The following is a 22,438-nucleotide window of genomic DNA, read 5'->3' as shown; positions in this document are numbered from 1 at the left end:
TGTTTTGAATTTAAGTAAGCCTCTGTCATCTAGAACTCATATTTCATAAAATGTAGCAACCTTTATGAGACAGATAAAAGGTTTGTCGTGACTTTCTCCAATATTATACATATAAAAAGTGACGTAGTGCCCCTTTACGAGAAAAATTTGTTTGATTTTAACATTAAAGCGTAACTCGAACTAACCCGGAAGTGAACGCAGGTGTTTACCTTCCTTTGTATCTTTTCCCAAATTCATAAAATTGCTATCCAAACCAATCCACGCTACACTGGTATTTTTTAGAAGAAAACGTCTTACAATAATAAAGTCATATTTTCCATAGATAAGTGTAATATAACAATAAAGTGATATTTTATCGGATGAAAAAAGATGTAACATTTAAATGAATAAATTAGCCCTTTTTTTCTTAGATTACATTTTTTGATCGTACGATAAAAATGGGATACTAGGATCAAGCAAATGTGTATGTGCATATACTGTAATACGAGCATCACTGCACGTGCTTCTCACCGTTGGACTGAGCAAGGATGTCCTCCAGACGGCACGTCATTCCTCGTTCGCCCGCGTCCTCTTCTTCGCTGCTCTCCACCCTCTGCCGGATGAGCTCCTTGATACGCAGAAGCGCCCCCAGCAGGTTTTCTAAGGGCATAACAGCCACAACGCCACACAAATCACATCAGTACTGAGAGAAAACCACGAAAATGCGAACAATGTAACATTTCCTGTTGACTCATGGGCTGCTAATCTGGAAGAAAGAAGCCTTGAAAAAAAATAATAATATATTGTTGTAATAGAAGAATAAAGTCCAATTTTTTGGGAGATAAAAAGTCTTAATAAGACAGCAGTGGTATATTTTGGAGGAAAAAAGTCATATAATAAAGTGGTTTTTTTTTTGGTTTTTTTTTTTGGGGGGGGGGAAAGTAATGTTACGAGAGTAAGGTGTTATTTTTCCAAGATAAAAATTTGCGATATCATGAGAATAAAGTCATATTTTTGGGGAAATAAAAAAGTAGTGATATTAAGACATTAAAGTCAGATTTATATGACAAAAAGTCAATCTTATGAAAAGTTGTTTTTTTATTTTATTTTTTTTAATAAAAAGTCAATATGAGAATTCAATGGGATTTTTTTGTGGGGGGGGGGGGATGTGTATATTTCCCCAAGATATATGTTGTAATATTACAAAAAGAAAGTATTTTTATAGATGAAAAAAATCTGAATATAATGAAAATAATGATTTTTTTTCAAGAAAAAAAAAGTATTACGAGAATTAAGTAGTCTGAATCAATCAGAATTAAATGATATTCTTTCGAGATAAAATCGAAATATGAGGAAAAAAAAAAACGTTTCTGGGGAAAATTCCCAAAAAGTTTTTTTTTTTTTTTAAAGATAAAGTCTTAAAATGACCTGAATAAAGTAGTATTGTTTTAAGAAAAACATTTAATAATGGAAATTAAGGATTTCTTTTTAGATAAGAAAAGGTATTCTTTCAAGTATAAAAAGCCATAATATTATGAGAATAACATCCTATTTTTCGAGAACATAAAGGTGATCTCACAAGAATAGAATGGTATATCGGGATAAGTCATATAAGAATTAGGTGGTTGTTTTGAGGGGGAAAACGTCTAATATTACAAAAAGGTAATGTTTCCACGATAAAAAAAAGTAGCAAATGAAGCTTTATTTTCCGAAAAAAAAACAAAAAAAAAAAAACTGAACAGTTATTTTTTTCCAGAACAAATTCCAAATTAGGTTTTAATTATTATTTTTTTTTTTAGATAAAAAGTCATTCAAATACTTTTTTTTCCAAACAAATATGAGAATAGTTTGATTCTCTTTACCTTGAAAATGTGTGTTTGTATGAGTGAGTGTGTGCGCACGCTTGTGTGTTTTCTGTTAAGTCAAGTTTGCAGAGCAACTAAATCCTTGGCAAAGAGAGCAGGAATGAGCGCAATGTCATTTGGGGGGGGGGGGGGGGGGGAAGCTGAGGAGTAAAAACAAAAGCTAAAGACGCGGAAGGCAAGCAAATATGTTACAAGGACGAGAGGCCATCACATTTTTAGGATGCGTGGATGTGTTCATGATGTCATGCTGCACTGACAAGCTGTTAGGATGTTTGTGTGAGGCCTTCAAAGAGTATTTATTGGGATAGCTGCAGGAAGGACAAAGGCAAAAAACATGGACAGGCTAGCATCTGTTGGCATGCTTATGAGAAGACATGTACTGTAGCAACAAAGGCTCCAAAAGTTGGGTTTCACATTAGGCTTTTAATCTTGGCTCCGAGTTTCAAGACTGGCATAGTTTTAAAACTAGGGTATAAAGCCACCGTTAGGGTTTCAAGTCCGGGTTACAAGTTGGCGTTTGAAGACAGGGTTGCGGTTTCAAGTTAGGGATTTGAATTAGAGATCCAAATCGGGGCGTCAAGCCTGCGTGAGGGCTTCAAAGTAGACTTCCAAGTCAGGGTTTCATGTAGGGCCCGACTGATTCATCAGTCGATATGAGCCCTTTTTAAATCGGCCCATCTTTTGCTGATTTAAATGTTGTTGTTGTTTTTAATACATTAACTCATTATAACATGAGACAAACGTCATGACATTTTTCCTCTCTGTTGTAAGGTTAAACACTAAAAGGACAAAGCATTGCAAAACATAAATGTTTTAATGTGTAATTCATATCTTTATTTTTATAAGTCTAAGGCACCAAAAAAAGAAGTTCTTTTATTTGTTATATATATTTGACCAAATCAACTTGATGGGCTCTATGGTGTCTCGGTAAACATTTGACAACAATTGAAATCGTCCGCGCATCTCTGAGCTCCAGACGTTTTTCTGCCGAGAGGCCTGAAATCAGCTCATTCGAATTTCTCAAACTTTTCTACGTCACTGGCGAGGATCTCCGCCTACTCCGTCAACCCCCGAAAATGCTTCTTTGCAGTTTTTTATCCCCGTATGTATGTATTTATTTTTTACTGACCATACTCCTGGTTGAGCCCCCACAGTTTAATCTTGTTGGCCTCATGCTGTGCTTTCTTCTTCAGACGGCATGCCCTGCAGCACACGGAGAGACAGAAACAGAGATAAAAAGAGAACATTTCAAGAAACGGTTTAGATATAGATATATAGATAGATATGAGCTGGCACTTAAATGTGGCTTCCTTTTTGTGTTTGGCCCCACAAATAAACAAAGGGGCAGAGGTTACTTGAAACAATCAAATCTTTTAGTCTCCTACAATCAAAGTATGAACAACATGTTCATGTAACTAACAATGGACAATCATGAAAAATACCAGAATTAAAAGATAGAACAAGAGGGAGAAGGGAGAAAAGAGGAAGATTGAGAAGACCGAAACAAGAGAACAGAAGAGGGAGAAGACAAAGAGAGAAAACAGGGTGAGAGAAAAGAGAAGAGAGCAGAACAGAGAGAAGAGAGAGAGAGAGAGACTGAGGAGAGTGGAGGAATAAGAGCGAAAGGAAAGACGGAAGATGTTAACAATAGCTAAGAGAGAGTGAGAATAAAGGAGAGCGAGAAGCGGATGAAAAGAGAAGAAAGAATTGAGAGCAAGAAGGGAGAAAAGAAGACAGAGAAGGACAAAAACTGAGAAGAGAAAAGAGAACGCAAGAAGAAGAGAGAAAAGAGGAACAGGAGAAAGACAGAATATGTAGAAAAATGGAGAACAAGAGGGAGACTGAGAAGATGGCGAGAAAAGAACGAGAGAAAAGAGGAAGAGAAAAATCGACAAGTGGAAGGAGAGAGAAAGAAAAAGCAAGAGAGAAGAGGAAGCTCGAGGGATGAAGAGGAAAGAGAGGAGGTTGAAAAGAGAGAAGAGGAAGACGATAAAGAGAGAAAGAAGAGGGATCATTTAAAAAGGGAGAAAAGAGCAAGATAAGATAGAGAAGACAGAAGGGAGCACAAGTGGGATTCCCTGGAAGAGGGCTCTCCCGAGGGGGGGGGGGGGGGGGTGATCATCATCATCATCATCATCATCGTCATCATCATCGTCGTCGTCGTCCGTCAGCAAGACGCCGGCCGCACCACGTTTACGTGTTCGCTGTCTTGTGACCGAGATTCCAAAAGGAAGATGCAGACTTTTCCAAGCACTTTGGCAAAAGCGTCCTCATTTCTGCTAACGTCATTATTACAAACACAAAAAAAAGTTCCCAGAATGCAATGTGAACTGACCTTTCTCCCAAACCCCCCCCACCCCTACATGAACTCCGCATGACCTCCCCCATCCTGTCTGCTTTCCTTCCATTCATCTCGTGGGCCTGAGTCACCACGCGGTTGTCAAAAGGTTCATCGAGAGGACGCGTTTGCGTTCTTTGAAATGAGGCATTTGTTTGTCAAAAGGTGCCTTTCCGCCCGAGGTTAGGTTTTGAAATTCATGTTTTCAGATTCCAAATTTAGAGGATAGGGTTTCAAATTGAGGTTTCAAAATAGGGTTAGGGTTTCAAATTAGGTTTTCAAGATGGGGTTTAGTCTTTCAAAGTAGGGTTTGAAGCTTGGGTTAGGGTTTCAAATTAGAAGTTCAAGTGAGGGTTATGGTTGAAAACTACAGTTTTAAAGGAGGGTTTAGAAGCAAGGTTAGGGTTTCAAATTAGGGCTTCAAAATAGGGTTATAGTTAGGGTTTCAAGACAATGTTCATGTTTCAAATTAGGGTTTCAATTTAGGGCTTGGGTTTCAGATTAGGGTTTCAAACCATTTCAAATCAAGATCTCACGCCTGGGTTTCGGGGTTCAAGACAGGGTTAGGGTTGAAAAAGGAGGTTCAAGACAAGGTTAGAGTTTCAAATTAGGGCTTTGAGCCTGGGTTCAGGTTTTAAAACGAGGGTTAGGATTTCAAATATGGGTTAAAGCCAGGGTTAGTCTTGGCCAAAACCAAAAACCGAAAATGAGGAGACCAGCTGAAAAGCGAGAAAAAAACCCGAGGCTACTTAGACCAATAGTCAAATTGCATTTATGGATATGACAACCTAAAGAAATTCACTTCCAGAAAAGTTTGTCTGAATTTCTATATTTTAAAAATGAACATTACCGTGGGACAATTACGGCAGCATCTTCTGTCACAAAATCTGCATACGTACTGTTCAATTGCACAACATAATGATTACTCTATAATTGTAATCATGAATAAACATGGCTTCAATATTTGTTATATTAATGTGTTTATTGCATCAACCTAGTAATGGCGGACGCATTTGCAGTTCCCAAAGTTATTTTTGCATTTTCTGTATTTTTTTTTTAATTTTGATGGAATGCATCCAGTGAGGTTTTGCAAATGATCAACGACAGCGTGCATGCGTACCTGGACGCCAGCTTGTTTTTCTCCTTGCGTGATCGCGCCCTGGCGAGGGCCGGGAGGTCGTTGACGGGCCCCATGCTGTCGATGGCGGCGTTGAGCTTCTGCAGCTGCTCCCCGATGTTGTGCAGTTTCTGCGGGTTGGGAGTCAGGTCACTGGCGTCCGTCTTGCGGGCCTTGCGGCGCCCTTTCTTGCCTAAAAGCACCAAGCCACTTCAGCCATATTCCACATTAAAAAAAAAAAAACAAACAAAACAAATGGACAATTCCACATGGGGAGCAGAAAGGGCAAGGTTTTAAGCCAGTGTTATGGTTTCAAATTAGAGCGTCAAGACAGGTGACTTGTTTCAAATTACGGTTTCGAGACAGTGTTGGAATTCTAAATCAGGGTTCCACGACAGTGCTAGGGTTTCAAATTAGGGTTTTGAAGGGGACATATAAAGCACATTGAGTTACCTTGTGTATGAAATGCGCGATATCAATAAATTGATGAGCGTCTGCCTCACAGTTCTGAGGACCCGGGTTCAATCCCCGGCCCCGCCTGTGCGGAGTTTGCATGTTGTCCCCGTGCCTGGGTGGGTTTTCTCCGGGCACTCCGGTTTCCTCCCACATCCCAAAAACATGCATGCTAGGTTTATTGAAGTCTCTAAATTGCCCGTAGGTGTGAAGTGTGCGCGAATGGTTGTTTGTTTCTATGTGCCCTGCGATCGGCTGGCGCCTCCTGCCCGATGGTAGCTGGGATAGGCTGACCCTCGTGAGGTTTAGCGGCTCAGAAAATGGATGGATGGATAGTATTTGCGATGTAATATTGTTTCTATGGTGCCAGGGATTCAAGACAGAGTTAGTGTTTTCAATTAAGGTTTCAAGACAGAGTTAGGGTTTCAAATTAGGTTTCGGACGAGAGGCAGGGTAGGAAAAAAACGAATTTATTAAAATTTGGAAATTGTATTTTTCCCTGCATGCCACATTATCACCTTGTCGTCGGTACAGCGTGCTGGGCAGCGTGCTGGAGCTCCACGACAGCGACCAATCACCTCCTCCTCCTCCGCACACCTTCTTCTTAGCCGCAGACTCCCGCGAGCGTCGGTACTCCCAGAAGCAACGGCGCTTGGACGGGCGCTCGCCTAGCGGCCTCGCAGGCTCCGCCTCCGCCTCTGGAAGTCAACGCATACACAAAAGGGCGGTTGAGGCCTTCAAGCCAAGGTATGGGTTTCAAAACAGGGTCAAGGGTTCAAATTAGGGCTTTGAGCCTCGGTTATGGTTGAAAGCCTGTGTAAGGTCTTCAAATTAGGATTTCAAATCTGAGTTATGGTTTCCAATTAGGTATTTAAGTCTAGGTTAGGGTTTCAAACAAGACGTAGGTTTTCAAAATAGGGTTTTAAAACTGTGTTAGGATTAAACATTCGGTTTATGGTTTTAAAGTAGGGTTTAAATACTGGGTTAGAGTTTCAAATTAGGTTTTGGGTTTGTGGTTGGGATTTCAAGGCAGGTTTGGAGTTTCAAATTAGGGTTTCAAGCAAGGGTTAGTTCAAACAATGATTAAGGGTTCAAATTCTGTTTTTGAGCCAGGATTATGGCTTCAGGTAAGAGTTTCAAGGAAGGGTTAGGGTTTTGAATTAGGGTTTGAAGCCTGGGCTCGGATATCAAATTAGGGTTAGGGTTTCAAATGAGGTTTTTAAACCAGGGGCAGGATTTCCAACAATAATTAGGGTTTCAGATTCAGGTCTGAGTTAGGGCTTATTAGGCTTGGGATCTCAAATTAGGGTTTCAAGGCAGGTCGAGACAAGGTTAGGGCTTCAAGGTTTGGGATTACAAATTAGGCTTAGGCTAGGGTTTTACATAAAGGCATCAGATAGGGTTAGGTTTTCAAGTAATGGATAGGGTTTCAAAGTATGGAATAAAGACGGGTATGTTTCAAAAATTAGGCTTAGGGTTTCAAACTAGGGTTCAAGCCATGGTTAGGGTTTCAAATAAGTGTTTGAAGCCACAGTTGGGTCTTCAAAGTCGAATATCGAGACAGGGTTAGGTTTTGAATATACTTTTTCAAGCTTGGTTTAGGGTTTTGAACAACGATTAGCATTCCAAGCCTGGGTTACGGCTTCAAATGAGCCAGGTTTTTTTTTTTTTACAGTTGCACAAGTTATGACAGGAACTTATTAAAGTCTCCACACTGAGAGTCTGTTTACATGCCTCGGTAGGTGCTTCTGTTTTGGTTAGCAATAGAGTCCCACTGGGTTCTTTTTGCTCGATTTGACGGAGGCGTTCATCTCAAGTGGGCGAAGCGAATGGCTAATGCTAAATAAGAAGAAGAAAACGTTTTTTGGAGGCAGCATGAATAATACAACAGAGCAGCTCAAAATGCGCAACTAACACTGTAATCACCACATTTGTTACTGGCCTCAAGGTTCCATGACATTACACATGCGCACACACAGACACACACTTATTTATTGAATGTGACGTCTGGCCCAGTCTGCACATCACGACATCGTCTGAACTCTCTTTGCCCTTTCTGCTACTTTCGTTCAGTGTTACACACACACACACACACACACACACACACACACACACATACAAACAAAGTCAGGAGGTCAGCAAGAGTGCGCCTGTGTACGTCATTAAGTGTGAGAACTCGAAATATAATATTTCAGGGCGTGTTGTTTACGAAATGACATTACACATGTATCTATAATGTATTTATGTAAATGTTCATGCTTGTGTGTTATCATTGGGGATACACTTTCAATTCCATTTCCAGGATGGTTTATTTGGAAAAAATGAATACATTAATTTCTAGATATGTTCTTCTTTGCATTATCACAGCCATCACTATCTGATACGTTCATACGCACTACAAACGGGGGTAAGGTTTCAAATTAGGGTTTTAAAACAGTGTTAATGTTCAAAGTAGGGTTTGAAACTAGGTTTAAAGTTTCAAGCTTGGGTGAGGTTTTTTTCGAGTTAAGCCTTCAAGTCTGGTTTCAAGATAGGGTTTAAACAAGGTTCAGATTCTAAATTAGGGTTTCAAGACAAGGTTCAGGTTTCAAATTAAAGTTTCGAGACAGAATGACGGTTTGACATTAGGGTTTCAAACAAGAGTTAAGAGTTTGAAATTGGGGTTTTGAAGTTGAATTTATGGCTTTAAATTCAAATTAGGGTCAAATTAGGGTCTCGAGACATTGATATGGTTTCAAGACAGGGTTTAGAGTTTCAAATTAGGGTTTGAAGCCTATATTAAGGCTTCAAACTAGGTTATGGGCTTCAAATTATGGTCTCAAGCCAGGGCTAGGGTTTCCAATTAATGTTTGATTTGGGTTTCAAACTAGACTTAGGGTTTTCAAATTAGGCTTTCAAGCCTGGGTTAGGGTTTCAAATTAAGGTTTGAAAACAGGGTTAAGGTTTTCAAGGTCGGGTTAGGGTTTGAAGACAGGCCTAGTGTTTAAAACTAGGTTTAAGGTTTGCAATTTGGGTGTCAAGCCAGGTTTAAGGTTCCAAGACCAGGTTAGAGTTTCAAATTAGAGTTTCAAGGGTTACAAACTAGGATTACAAACTACGGTTAAGGGTTGAAATGAAGGTTTTAAGCCTGGTTTAGGGTTTAAAATCAGGGGTTGAAACTTGGGTTAAGGTTTCACATTAGGGTTTCAAGCCAGGGCTAGGGTTGCAAACTAGGTTTATGGTTTGAAATGAGGGTTTGAAGCCTTATATGGTTCATGGGCACTACAAATTGTTGTTGTTTTTACAGTGTGCTCGTTTAAGATGTTCGTGTAAGGCCGGTTGAATTCTGGGACGTGACTCCAGCAAAGTGGGATCTCTTTGTTGTTGTCCGGGAAAGTACAGCCACAAGCTTTGGTGGCCGGTTCATGCCTGCGCCTGCGCCTGCGCCCTCGGCCACGGAAAACATACGACGTGGTCTGAGGTCTGGAACAGACAGCACGGGACGCTTTTCCGAATCCGGACCCAAAAACTCACCGCATTCCGTTTCCGACGAGCTCGAGAGATCGGCCGCAGTCTCTTCCTCGCCTTCGTCTTCCTCCTCATCCTCGTCCTCTTCTTCCTCGTCCTCATCCTCCGTATCTGGCTTCTCCTCTCTGTCCTCCCGCTCCTGCTGTGCCTCCTCCCGCTGATGTTGCACCTCCTCCACAACGCTGTGAGTGACGACCGGCTCTCCTCCCTGGCCGAGGGAGTAGTTGTGCTCCTCACTGCGGTGCTCCAGGAGCGAACCCACCGCCAGCGCCTTCTTCTGATGGTCCTTCTCCTGTGTCACCTGAAGCGGGAGCAAGTCATATACAGTGTTGCCTTGAGATACGAACCGTCATCCAGTCTTCATTTTGCTTTGACTGGCGAGCGCAAACTTGAGATACAAGTGCTGAACGGTGGCAGTGAAATCAATTCGACTCACTCCACAACAAGCAGCACTTTGGCAAATGCTAAACAATTCTCCCAAAAAGAAGTGTCCAGCTGTTTAATGCCGCTCCCACTTAGGGCTGGGCAATTAGTTGAAATGCAATCTTGAATTAGATTTGGGCGTCTCACGATCATATAAACATTCTAATCAATGAAAAACGATTCATGTGCCGAAAGGGCACGGAGTGTGTATGCAAGTTCCTGCGTCGTAAAAGCACCCTGAACGCACCTATGTTGCTTGCAGCAAGCGTATGAAGCGTGTTATTCTGCCCTCCATGATCGGGATTTAAGCGGTTTATTGACACCCCGGTTGGAGTTTACTCTAAAACTAAACACAAATCAAAAAGAATTGCACACATTGTATATTTAAATTCAAGACAGTTCGTTTTACAAACATTGCCAGCTTAATGCTAGCACGGAATGGAAAACCCTATTCACGGGCTAGCAAAAATTTGCATTGGACATCACGGGACGGATTTACTTTCAAATAACGAATAGTCACACAAACGCTGTAGTAACACATATAGACAGGTAACACAACAATACTCACGGGCATACATTCTTCCTAATTTGTGACAAATGAGATATATTAATGAAGTTCAGTTGTGATGTTCTTTTGCTACTCTTTTTAGCTTACACAAGTGTATCGCCATGCGTGTACATACCACACTGCCCCTAAGGGGCCAAGGCGCACACAGCAGGAACAGCAGGTATTTATTTGCACTTACTGCTTTTTATTGCTATTATTTGAATATATTAGGAATTTACTTTTTACTCATTTATACTGTGCTTGTTCTTTTAAGTTATATTTAAAGTAGAATTTTGGTAGTTGAATAAATATACTACATTTTGAAATCAACCAATAGGTGTATATTAATCGTGCAACAGCACAATTATATAAACTGCAGCATTCAATCTTCATGCACAAACTGTTTAACTCATTATATTCTTTTTAATTATTTCATTACTTTATGTTTTTTTTTAAGTACAATATTATAGAGTGCTATTTTTCCTTATTAAAAAACAAACAAACAAACAAACAAACGAACAAGTAATTTGTTTATTTGGGGGGGAGGCCGGAATTAATGAATGGTATTTCCATTCATTACAATGGGGAAAGATGATTTGAGTTACAAGTGTGGTCACAGAACGAATTCAACTCGTATCTCAAGGCTCCACTGTACCAGTAAATCAGAAGTCTCAAGTGTTAAAGGTCAGAGTGCAAAGATTTAAAAAAACAAAAACAAATCTTGATACCTTTAGAAGCCCTTTACAAACCATAACTGCCATTTTGAGGTGATTATATCAGTAGTTTAATCAAGAAATATAACTCCAAATGTGTTGTCTGTGTTTCGAATCGAGTCCCTTCCGGTCTTCGGCTATCGCCTGCGACGTAGCAAATTGCAGTTAGTGTACCACACACACATCGTTGTTTGGTTTATTGCAAAGTATTTTGCTATTTCACGATGTTTTATAGTGTGCCAGCTGGTTGTACTAAGGTCCAGGCAGAGATACGAGCTTCTTTAGCTTTCTAACCAATGGAAGTGTTGTTTTTGCGCCAAACATACCGTCGGGAATTACGGCCAAAACGTCAACTGTGGTTTCATTGGACCACAACACATTTTTCCACATGTATTTATTTATGTATTTGGAAGGTTTTGTTACGGTGTACCTATACGGCGGATTTTCACCTATTGCAGGTGATTCTGGAACGTATCCCGCACAATATACAGGGGTTCAACACAAAAAAAATGTATGTTTAACTGAAAAATCCGTTAACATATGGCGGGACCACGATATGTTGGGGGATTACTGCTTCAAGTCAAATTAAAGTGGAGTCTTTAAGTTTCAAGAAGACCAGGTTACTGTGGCAAACATGTAAAGCGAGTAAAGTCAAGTCCCCACTAAATTTCAGGGAAGTGAAGTCATATCTTGGGTTAAGCAAATCATAATTCAAGTCATACGATCTTGCCAAAGTCAAGTGGAGTCTTTTGTAAGTTTTAGCCAATTCCACAAATTATTGCCTTGTTGTGTCTGACTGGTGATTGGTGGCTGTTGTCCCCCACGTGTGACTGGTACACCTCCACAGTGTTCTCCTTCCTCACGCCGCCATCTAGTCCTCCACCCGCGGTGGCTACCAACTCGTCTTTGGCCGGATTGTCCTCCTCGCGGCTCCGTCCCCAGCGACCCATGAGCACGGCGTCCTCGGAGGCCACGCCCAGGCCCAGCTTGGTGTAGCGGGCCATCTCGTCCAGGGCCGACACATCCCAGCGTTCAGCATGCAGATCCTCGCCCAGGCCGCCATCGTCCACCAGGTCACTGAGCAGCTCAAAGGGGCGTTTGCGGGGGGACGCCGGGGAGCCCAGCATGAGAAGAATGCTCTGGACGGACGAAGAAAAGCAGCACAGGGTTAGTTAGAACGGTGCAGATATTTCTTATTTTTCTTTGAATATTTTTTGTGGCTGTTAAGGTTTCAAATAAGTGTTAGGGCTCCAGGGTTGGTTTCGAATGAGGGTCTTCAACCAGTGTTAAGTTTTCAAGACAGATTTAGAGCTTCAAACAACAGTTACTGTTTCAAATTAGGGTTTGGAGCCAAGTTTATGGTTTCAAATAAGGTTCCAAGACAGGGTTAGGGTTTTAAACAAAGGTTAGTGTGTAATTAAGGCTTCAAGCAATGATTAGTTTGGGTTTCAAGCCTAGACTAAGATATCAATTAAGATTTGAAGGGTTTTAAATGAGGGTTTCAAGCCAAGGTTATGGTTTCAATCTGGGTTGGGGTTTCAAATTAGGGTTCTCACCTGGTCGTACTCTGTCCTGCCCCCTTGCGGTGACATGGCCATTGGGTAGGGGCTGAGCAAAGCCCGGTGGCCCCCATAGGCCTCGCCAAAAGCAGGCTCCATGCCATTCATACCCGGCTGAGGATGAGGAACCACAAAAGCAAGCACACAGATGAGGACCACATCCAACAAAGGCAACCAGTGAGGGCCTCATACTGACACTACTTTACCTGAGGCATGCCCGAGGCCTTTGAGGGGCGGGGTCAGGTCGTAATCACAAAATCACTTCTGGTCACTTAGACTGCACAAACGCAGAATGTTCACTCAATATACACTAAGTGCAATACACAGTCAGTCCATAAAGTACACAATACATGCATTGAAAAACACAAGATGCAGGAAACGGCCAAAAGAAGCCTCCAACCAAAATCTCTTTTCAGTCATGGTTTCATGAGACTTTTTTCTGGCTCTACTACTCGTGGGCTGTTACAAAAACTGGCTGCAGGGGGGGGGAATTTTCACTCCCAAAAAATAAAGTTCTGTGTTTTTTATGGAATTGGTCTTTGACGACCCTTGGAAATTATCCCAAAATGTTCGCTTCAAAGCAAAATGGCAGGCTACCTGTGTCTTTTCATCCATTGCTACTTCCAACTTTTTTGTGGGTTCCCTCATGACAGACCAGTCTACCAATGTTCATGTTGCTAGGTGACACTGGCGTTGGGGGGGGGGGGGGGGGGGGTGAAGTTTTGAAAAACAATAACTACCGTGGTGTATGACTTTACTACATAAGATTGAGAATATTTGGACTCTTACCTCAGAATCACAGTAGAGAAGGTCAAAAGGTGGAGGCTTCTTCACATGACGCAGCCTTGTAGCTCACTGAAAAAAAAAAACAGGAAGACAGAAACACGACATTGAACACAAGCTCCCTCAAAGGCCACAACAAAGTGTAGTTCAACTATAGTGAACAACCATTTATCGCGGGAGCTATGTTGCAGACTCATCCGCACAGGTGAAAATCCGCGACAGAGACCATAGAAAAAGCATGTTTTTAGTTTTACCCCTCCCACATGATTTAAACACATTGAAACTTATTAAAACACACTTTTTATAAAATATTCCTTACCACCTGTTTTCACTATGTATAGCAATGAAAGACTATCATATAACATCACTTAGAGGAAATGAAGACCATTGGTCTCACAGTTCTAACCCATTTAACAAAGTGCGCTTGCTTCCATCTGCTTATTTGTCACTCCCAGTTGAAATGTATAGTCAAAGCGACACAAGAACTAAATATTGTACTGAATATTTAAATACCAAAATGTTCAAACAAGTCACTGATGGTGTAGGGGTACACTCACCTGACTTTGGTGCGGGCAGCATGGGTTCAGTTCCCACTCAGTGACGGTGTGAATGTGAGCGCAAATGGTTGTCCGTGTCTCTGTGTGCCCTGCGACTGACTGGCGACCAGTTCAGGGTGTAGTCCACCTTTTGCCTGAAGTCAGCTGGGATAGGGTCCAGCGCCCCGCGACCCTAACCAGCATAAGAGGTGTTGAAAACGGATGGAGGTTCAAACAAATCATATGACTTTGTCAAACGAAAGTCTGCTAGCTAATGCTAACATATCACGCAAAATGCCACTGACTGGCTGAAAGAAATTGGCGTCGATGTTAAGGTAATTCAATCTTCAAAATCTGCCTATTTACACACCCAGAGCAGCAGCAACATATACAAACAGAGCATACAACAAGGTTTTTTCTCGTGCTTTTTGGGATTCTTGCAAGCACGGCAAAGGGTTTAAATTGAGTTCCAGGTCCAAAAGAAGACTCTGTGAGGGGTGGTAGTACTTTCCAAAGATCCAGGAACCTTTAATGGTGGCATCTGCATTGGTGAACATATCTGATTGGAAGCTTTTAATACCAGGACCTACAAGTAGCAGAATCTAAAATAAATGTTAACTACTGTTATTACCATATGTTCAGGGGTATTGTATAGGCGCCAGAAGAATACCCTGCCAGGTAAGTAACGCGTTCAGTGCTGAATGCATCTGATTGGACCCTTCCTTACAGTTTTTAGCTCGAGGAACTGCAAGCAGCAAGCTTTAAAACTTGCTATGCACAGTTCTAGTGAATATAATGATTTTCTTTGCTATTCCAACAGGATTTGCTGGGGACTATTTTCAGCAGAGGATGAACACGTTGGTTCTCCATTCATTGGCATAACAACAAGCAAACGGCATGCTATGGGTGGACTGTAGCTAACGTTCCCTCTTAACACTGCCTCTCTGGCTCCACCTCCTGTGGTTGGAATCCACCAATGGGATGGCGGCAGCTTGCCAAAAAGTGAGATTCCACCGCAGGAGAGGCGGTGGAGGGAAGTGACTCGACGATGAAACACAGAGTAATACACTTTCACAAATACACACACACACACACACACTTACAGTAGCCCTACCGCTTGCTACCTGTCAGCAATCCGTGAAAAAGCGGCTCCTGCTTGACCGTTGGGAGAACAATGCCACAACGCTCACTCTCGGTGGACTGAGTTGAAGAATGAGGAAATGAGGATGGGCAGGGCAGCCGTGATAGCGCCTTGTTGGCACGCCTTGTGGAAAAGTCAAATTTGGCACACGGCGGCGGCCAGCTTCCGACAAAAACACTCAAGACGGCAACAAACGATCCAAAGCATGGTTGGGCAAGGTATGGCCTGAGGGCCACATTTGGCCTGTTGTGTTGTTGTTGTTTTTTTTTTTTTTTTTTAAATCCAGCCCACCAGGCATTTACATCATCAAAAGTCCTGTTATTTTTTTGCGTTCATTTAGCTCTATTTTCCTAAATTTGGTTAACTGATGAACCCTCCTCTTATGTTGTGTATAAATATTCTAAAAACAATATTTTTTATTTCATATTTTTGTAATTATGTTTTTTATTTACATGGTATATTAAACCTGCAGTTAGTGTTGCAGTAAGTACCAATACCAGTACCATACCGAGGTATTTTAACGTCAAAAGTAGCACGGTACCATTTTTTTTTTTAGTACCGGTAGTTTAAAAAAAATAAAACTTAGGCGACAGAGCTATATTCATTATTGTGCCTTAAAGGCCAGTACCCAAAAAGCCGTGGACCCCTTAGCTGCCCAACAAGGTGCCTCATGTCAAATAAACTCAACTCAGCAACGTCTGAGAAATGCATGCACAAAATGCAGCAATAATAGTAAATGTAAAACAACTGCCTCTTCTGAAGAATCCATCTTTTTCCCCACTGGGTGTCCTTCAAAATAGGAAAACAAATATTGTAGAATCATCACATACAAGTAGGCCGCTACGTCATATCTAAGCGACGGATGGCTTTGTTGTTGTAATGCTGAATTCCCGCGAGGGAGCAGAATTTATGTGTTATAGCGTCTATTAACTAAATTGGTTGGGACAGAAATGTCAAATTTCAACTTTTTTTAAATGTATTTATTCCCCAAAATTATATACAGCTATTTTTTCCCTCATATTTCTGGGATTTTCCAGTTTTCACATGGCTAGGGAAACTATTGCTTCTTGGACTCTGTTGCGTCCTACATACTCCCATGTTCTACTGCTGAATACGAAAGGAAAGAAAAAGATAAACATTTAATTTTTGAGAAAAAAAAAAAAGGTATTTATTTTACTAGGTTCGGTGCTTATATGGTCACAAAACTCAATGGACCTCATTCACTCTACTGTGTTTACGCACAGATTTATGCTTAAATCGTGCATATACGTTTGATTTGCAAATCAATATGTTCGTAGTTGTTTTTGTTTTTACTGCAAAACAATTTTGAACTTCCTTAGACCGTGCATACACACAAATAATGTAATAATAAATAATAAAATAATAACAATGTATTGGAAATACATTCATTCATTCATCTTCCGTTCCGCTTCTCCTCACAAGGGTCGCGGGCGTGCTGGAGCCTATCCCAGCTATCTCCGGGCGAGAGGCGGGGTACACCCTGAACTGGTCGCCAGCCAATCACTGGGCACATATAAACAAACACCCATACAGTCATTTATAAAATCAATATCTTTAACGATAATAAATCAAACCAGGACTTTGCTAATGAGTTGACTAATGTCCTAAATAACAGTGAAAAGGACACGTCATCACTTTCCCTCTTGTTCCGTTCAAGTGCTTGTACAGTATTGCATGTGCACTAACGTGTGTGTCCCGCTGCAGCTGTCTGTGTGCGGTCCAACGTTGTCACTCAACGAGCAGGAAATGCGATCCAAGGTTTTAGTATTCTTTTGTAATCCGTACGATAATCTGTGATTCTGCATGTGCATATGTAAATTGCTCGATTCACACACACACACACACACACACACACATCGACGCTGGCGTGGTTGAATTGTGACATAACTCGGTATATGTCTCACGTATTTTCTGACGCTTCCAATGCTACCGTCAATTTGACCAACTACAAATGCCTCTTTGCTGTGCTATAATGATTCCTTACTATGGATTAATGGCACTTCAAGTCAGTTTGATGGGGAAATTGTATTTGATATACGAGTAAATTGAGTTACGTGCTTGGTCACAAAACGAATTCAACATGCAAGTCAAGATATCACTGTACGCAACTACGCATTTTATTTTTCTCGGCATGATACGACGAAGGTGCGGCACAGAAGGCGAGCAGTACGCACATCTGCCTCACAAGGTGGTCGTGCAGGGGTTTGGATCCGGACTCTGGCCTTTGTGTGTGGAGTTAGTATGTGGTGTGGCGTTTGGATGTACTTTAGAACAATGTTTTTTGTTCTCGACTTTTCCTTCCGAAATTTGAAGAAAAGATGAAAGGTGAAGGTTAAATGTGCAGTTCTTTTTACGTGGGAATGACCCACACACAAAAGTACACCAAATGTCTCCCTCTTACTGATGTCCTGGTAGCATCTCCCATAGTTAGCGTTCTTCACCCAGTTTTTCACACACTGATGTGATTCTATTTTCACCGAGGCAGCAGGCTGGCTGATACAGGAGGCATGCGGAAGAATGCGCCAGTTTGCTGTGTGTACATTCACCATGGATCAAAAGATCCAAAGATCTCTGAGCTCATAAACACGACGACAACAGCTTTTCAAAAAGCTCTCAACCCTAAACTAAGCAACGCTATGTTGTGGATGCGAGTGTTGCTTATGTAACCGCACACCTTTGCAGCCAACGACACAGCAATTGAATTGCACAACAATAACACTCAAACAAAAACAGTGCGCTGCAGTTACAACCCCAAATCCAATGAAGTCTGGACGCTGTGTTAAATATAAAGAAAAACAGAATACAATGATTTGCAAATCATGTTCAACCTATATTTAATCAAATACACTACAAAGACAAGCTATTTAATGTTCAAACTGATCAACTTGATTGTTTTTAGCAAATAATCATGAACTTATAGCTAGAATTTTATGGGTGCAACAGGTTCTAAAAAAGCTGGGCGAGGTGGCAAGAAAGACTGAGAAAGTTGAGGAATGCTCGTCAAACACCTGTTTGGAACATCCCACAGGTGAACAGGCTCATTGGGAACAGGTGGGTGCCATGATTGGGTAGAAAAGGAGCTTCCCTGAATTGCTCAGTCATTCATTACAGTTGAGCAACATGACACGATTTCCCAAAAATACGTTCTAACGAGCAGGGCTTGGCTATATTAAATGGCTGACATCGATTGCCTTGTGTTGCCGATAGTAGACGTGCTGTTGGAGTACATTAGTTCTGCTTTGAAGTAGACACATTGCACTTTATCTTCTGATTTAAAAATGTAAAAAGATCCCAAATTTTGGACACACTCGGTCTTTCCTCCTGGCTCGCCATCGTCGCACCAACTTATTTCTACACAGAGTGGCAGCAACATCAGTCCGTATGGAAAATGATCACTGGGAAGTTTTCGAGGCACATATTTTGCTTCAACACTTTTTATAATTGAATTATTCGAATGATTTAATTGACGGTTTCAGCCATAGAGATGAGTGTATTTTACCAAATTTATACAAAAAAAGCATTTTATATCAGGGTTTTTCCTGTATTTAAGATTTGGAGGCATCTCCAGCCCTAAAAGCTCCAACATCATGAAAACTGTAATGATCTGACCAGCGTTGCACTAGTTGGGTTATATTTAACTGCAACTACTGTATTACATATCAGAAATACTCTAGATGGAAGTCACTCCAAAAACCGTTGACAGATTTTCATTCCCACTGCTAATTTGTTGGACGATTTGGTTGATTTTCATAAAGGTAAATATGCTTTTTTTTTTGTAACTAAGCATGTCTGATTTTGCGGAGAAAAAGTCAAAGAACAATAAAGTATATGTAAATACTTTACAGAAAAAGTGTTTGATCCAGTGCGGGGCACGTCATACACACCTGTGCAAATGATCAGAATGGTACCAGGGCTCGAAGTTTACCGATTCCCAATTGCCAGTGGCAAGTCAAAAACACTCACAGGCAAGCTAGCAAAACATACAACATTCCCGATCGGGCAAACGTATGAAAAAAAATGATTGTCGTATGCAGGAATGTCACAATATTCATGTTATCGCAGAATTAAAAATGCCTCGATATCGTCGTGGTCTTGCATCGGCAGAAAATAATGAGACGTTTTGTGCCGTCTATACATAGCCGAGCCGCTAAGCCGGGCTGTAGAGCGCTTTACTTCCTCACTTGAGAGTAAACGCAGCCGATTGGATGCGAAACCCATGTGACCGTGCGTGTAAGTCCAAAGACTTCTGCAACTTCTACGGCGTACTACGCTTGTCAGCGCGTCACTTCACAATCGACTGCGTGAGATAGAAACACCTTGTTGTTCACGCCGGCCTCTGTCCCAGCAAACGCAGACCCACAGGTTGGGATCGGTTGCCATGGACGACCGCTTGGCATTTCTCAAGCTTTTCTACCTCACTAGCGAAGATCCCCGCCTTCCCTTTCCACTCTCGAGCCAGCGCTGTCAACATAAACACATGTGCTCACACAAGTGGGTCTTCTTCATGGAGGCAACCAATCAGACGAAATGGGGCAGGCTTAGCCAAATACGGACAAAGCAGATACAAAACTGGGTCAAACAGATTTCAATCTTTTTTTAATTGACTGACACTTTTATACTAAGTCCATGTTAGAGAGTCCCTTTATGGAGGTCTAATTAGCCAAAATATGGGGAAAAAAACATCTGCAATATCCACATAAAGTCAAGAAAAATTGCAACTTTCATACAGATTTCCTGTCAAAATGAAAAGAAATCAATTTAGCAAGAAACAGACACTTGATTTGCCATAGTGGGCCACAATAAAATGATGTCCTCAGGCTTTGAATTAACACGTGTGGGTTGGGGATGACTGTTGTCAAAGTCAAATGTATCCATGTAAAAATATTTTTATTATTGTGCTTGCAGTCGTTACCGTTAATATTTTGATCCTCTCGCGTAGCTAAATGTTTATGTGAAACCGCTGTTACGGCAAAGCCGAAAGCTCAGCAGAGACGCAGTGCTGTTGGATGTGCAGCTCTTAAGTTTCACTCTGAAGGGGGGAAATAATGTAAAATTGGCTTTTAATAGCTTGTATACAAAGAGTTGTGTGTGTGTCTGGAGTGTGAAATTACACAACCAAGTCAATCAGTATACAAATAGTTGTGTGTGTGTGTCTGGAGTGTGAAATTACACAACCAAGTCAATCAGAGCTACAAGGTGGTTATATGCAAAGATTAGCGTTAGCTTCTGATTACTTAAATATCCTCGATTGATGACCTGGTGGTGCTAAATTTACACTCAGGCCTCAAAACGGTTCAGTCCCTGACTGTCGTGGTGACGCAAAGCCGTACCTTGTCCCCCATTCCTCCTCAATGCTAGAATGTAAAAGCCAAACACTAAGTAGATGCACAGATTAGCATAGTATCATTGGCTTCTGTGCTTAGACGAGAACGCCATTTTCAAGCAACAGCTTTACTACACGCAAGTACTATCATGTCGAATAAATCCAAAGCCTAAGCAGAGCGGCAATGTTGTTGGACGCACGGAAGCGGTGAAAAGGTAGGCGTAGTTAGCCGGTTTCCACAAACAAGCGGCCAAAATGACTTGGATTTTTTTATTTTATTTTATTTGAAAGCAGCCCCAAAGTCACAAAGGCATTAATGGATCCATCCTGGAATCAAAATGATTATTGTCCATCCATTCGTGACATCCTCTGTGAAGCAGGAAGTCATACTGCCAGCTACCAAAATAGATGGCCTATGTTGTGAATCACTCTCCCTAGCCACTCTATAGTGCCCTATATAGTGAGTTGGCCATTTTGTAGCGATGCTTGAATTTGTATTAACTATATTTGGTTGTCAATACTTTACCTAACTTCTGATTTCAAACTCAATTCGTTGATCAAAATATATACAATAATGAAATGCAGGGGCAATGTGTATATGTAACTGTAGTAAGGTGATTAGAAATTTATATGATTTTCATATCAATTCATAACACCCGTCTGAGGAAAACCATAACTACAAAGTGGGCAGCGCTGAAAATTTGACGCTCTTCTCGTAAAGGGTGAAATGGGTTTGAAAATAGACTACAAAAAAGGTCCTCCCACTATTAAATGGAAAGTTATGCTTCCACATATTAACTATGCCAGAAATACAGTGTGGTTGTATGCATGTCCAAGTCCTTGTGGGCCATGTGACCAGACAAAGAATTTACCAGCAGGGGTGCTCTTAAAAAAACTCTGTGCTAAGAAAAGTGGATACAGCTTGTTGAGGTGTGGCTGGAGGGTAAATTGTAAACAGAAAGTGAAAGGGAGATGTGGCTGCATGGAGCCGAGGGACTAAAGAGAGAACAGCTTTGGTCGTGGCGTTGCCGAGAAGAGCGCTCATGTGACGGGAGAGCAAAGTAGGAGGGGCCGGCCTGTCTGTCTGTCTGGAGGACAACGTGCCAAATTCAAGCCCCAAAATGTGCGAGGGGCTACACTTAAACTCTAATTAAGATTTCAAACGTAATCTAAATGACTACATGACACAAAGGTTCCCCCTTTCCGCGTTCTTGGGAGCTCCGGTTCTCCTGGAACCAGTGGCCCGGTTCACCGGCGCCTCTCGGTCCTCAAGTCACCCACCCGCCTCGCTCCCTTTCCCCTCCAAAATCCCTTCGCAGGAAGCACAAATCAAGCGACGGATGCGACGCACCTAATGGGCCGTGACGGCGCCGTGTGCCCGCACAGCTGGAAGCCGGAGAAGTTGCATCCAGAAACAGCGGAGCGGGAGGACGACAGCTGCCCCGACCCCGCGAAGGTGGCAGCCGGCCGGCCGGCCGGCCGCGGTTCCAGCGTGGCGCCGGGGAGCCGCCGGGTTGCCCCTACGCGCCCCCGCCCCTTCACCTCCCAACACTTTTACTCCGGTTTGTACCTTATCCGACAAGCGATGCACACGCGCAATAGTGATATTAGTGAAGTAGTCTTACCGGGAAGCAGTCGCCGTGCGTGGCTGAGCTGGCAGACAATAAAAATGGGCCCGCAGCTGGCACTGCCACCGGATGTCCAACATGAATTGTTAATACGACCCATTTGGAAGCGCCCACTTTCCACGAGTGGCACATCTTTCGGTTTAGGCTCGTGTTAAACAATAAATATGCAAGTATAATACAATTTAAAATGAGGACAAAAAAAGTTGGACGGATGTGTGTCCGTCCACCTGCCGCCGAGGCCCAGAGCACTTGCACACGAACCCGGCTACCATTTAGCCGCTAAGATCCCCACCCCCCTTCCCAAAAACTGACCACAATGCAACTAAAAACAGCTTTTACCACTTTGTTAACACAATAGTATGTTTAAAAAGGCACAACATGCATTTGAAGACAACTTTTAAATAAATATATAATGAGAAATGTGCAACTTGTCTTGGTGAACGCATACTTTAGTGTCTTCTCTATTCTTTGAGCAAGAAACCGTTTTCTTATGTACAGTATTCTT

The 22,438-nt window shown here is 41.9% G+C and overlaps 1 protein-coding gene across 6 annotated transcripts in view; it reads right to left on the bottom strand.

Annotated features, from left to right (window-relative positions):
• Positions 1-22,438, bottom strand: part of LOC133476775 (CREB3 regulatory factor-like) — a 39,197-nt gene that overhangs the window by 16,219 nt on the left and 540 nt on the right. For 4 of the 6 annotated variants that reach the window (XR_009788148.1, XR_009788149.1, XM_061770628.1 and 1 more), the window contains exons 2-11: positions 13,842-14,013; positions 13,291-13,356; positions 12,708-12,778; positions 12,499-12,615; positions 11,725-12,081; positions 9,266-9,560; positions 6,271-6,450; positions 5,303-5,492; positions 2,974-3,047; positions 511-639 (exon numbers count right to left, since the gene is read on the bottom strand). Coding sequence is in view for 4 of the 6 variants with exons in the window: in XM_061770628.1 (XP_061626612.1) it covers positions 511-639; positions 2,974-3,047; positions 5,303-5,492; positions 6,271-6,450; positions 9,266-9,560; positions 11,725-12,081; positions 12,499-12,615; positions 12,708-12,716 (1,351 nt within the window). In the remaining 2 variants the exon portion in view is untranslated. Of the gene's footprint in view, positions 1-510; positions 640-2,973; positions 3,048-5,302; positions 5,493-6,270; positions 6,451-9,265; positions 9,561-11,724; positions 12,082-12,498; positions 12,616-12,707; positions 12,779-13,290; positions 13,357-13,841; positions 14,014-14,923; positions 16,314-21,930; positions 22,253-22,438 lie in introns of those variants that run through there. The other 2 variants (XM_061770630.1, XM_061770629.1) reach the window with 2 other exon arrangements.

This window comes from Phyllopteryx taeniolatus, chromosome 4 (genome assembly GCF_024500385.1).
Source record: "Phyllopteryx taeniolatus isolate TA_2022b chromosome 4, UOR_Ptae_1.2, whole genome shotgun sequence".
Taxonomy (NCBI): domain Eukaryota; kingdom Metazoa; phylum Chordata; class Actinopteri; order Syngnathiformes; family Syngnathidae; genus Phyllopteryx; species Phyllopteryx taeniolatus.
Note: the sequence above shows the minus strand (reverse complement) of the source record. Positions and strands in the feature narration are given on the sequence as shown.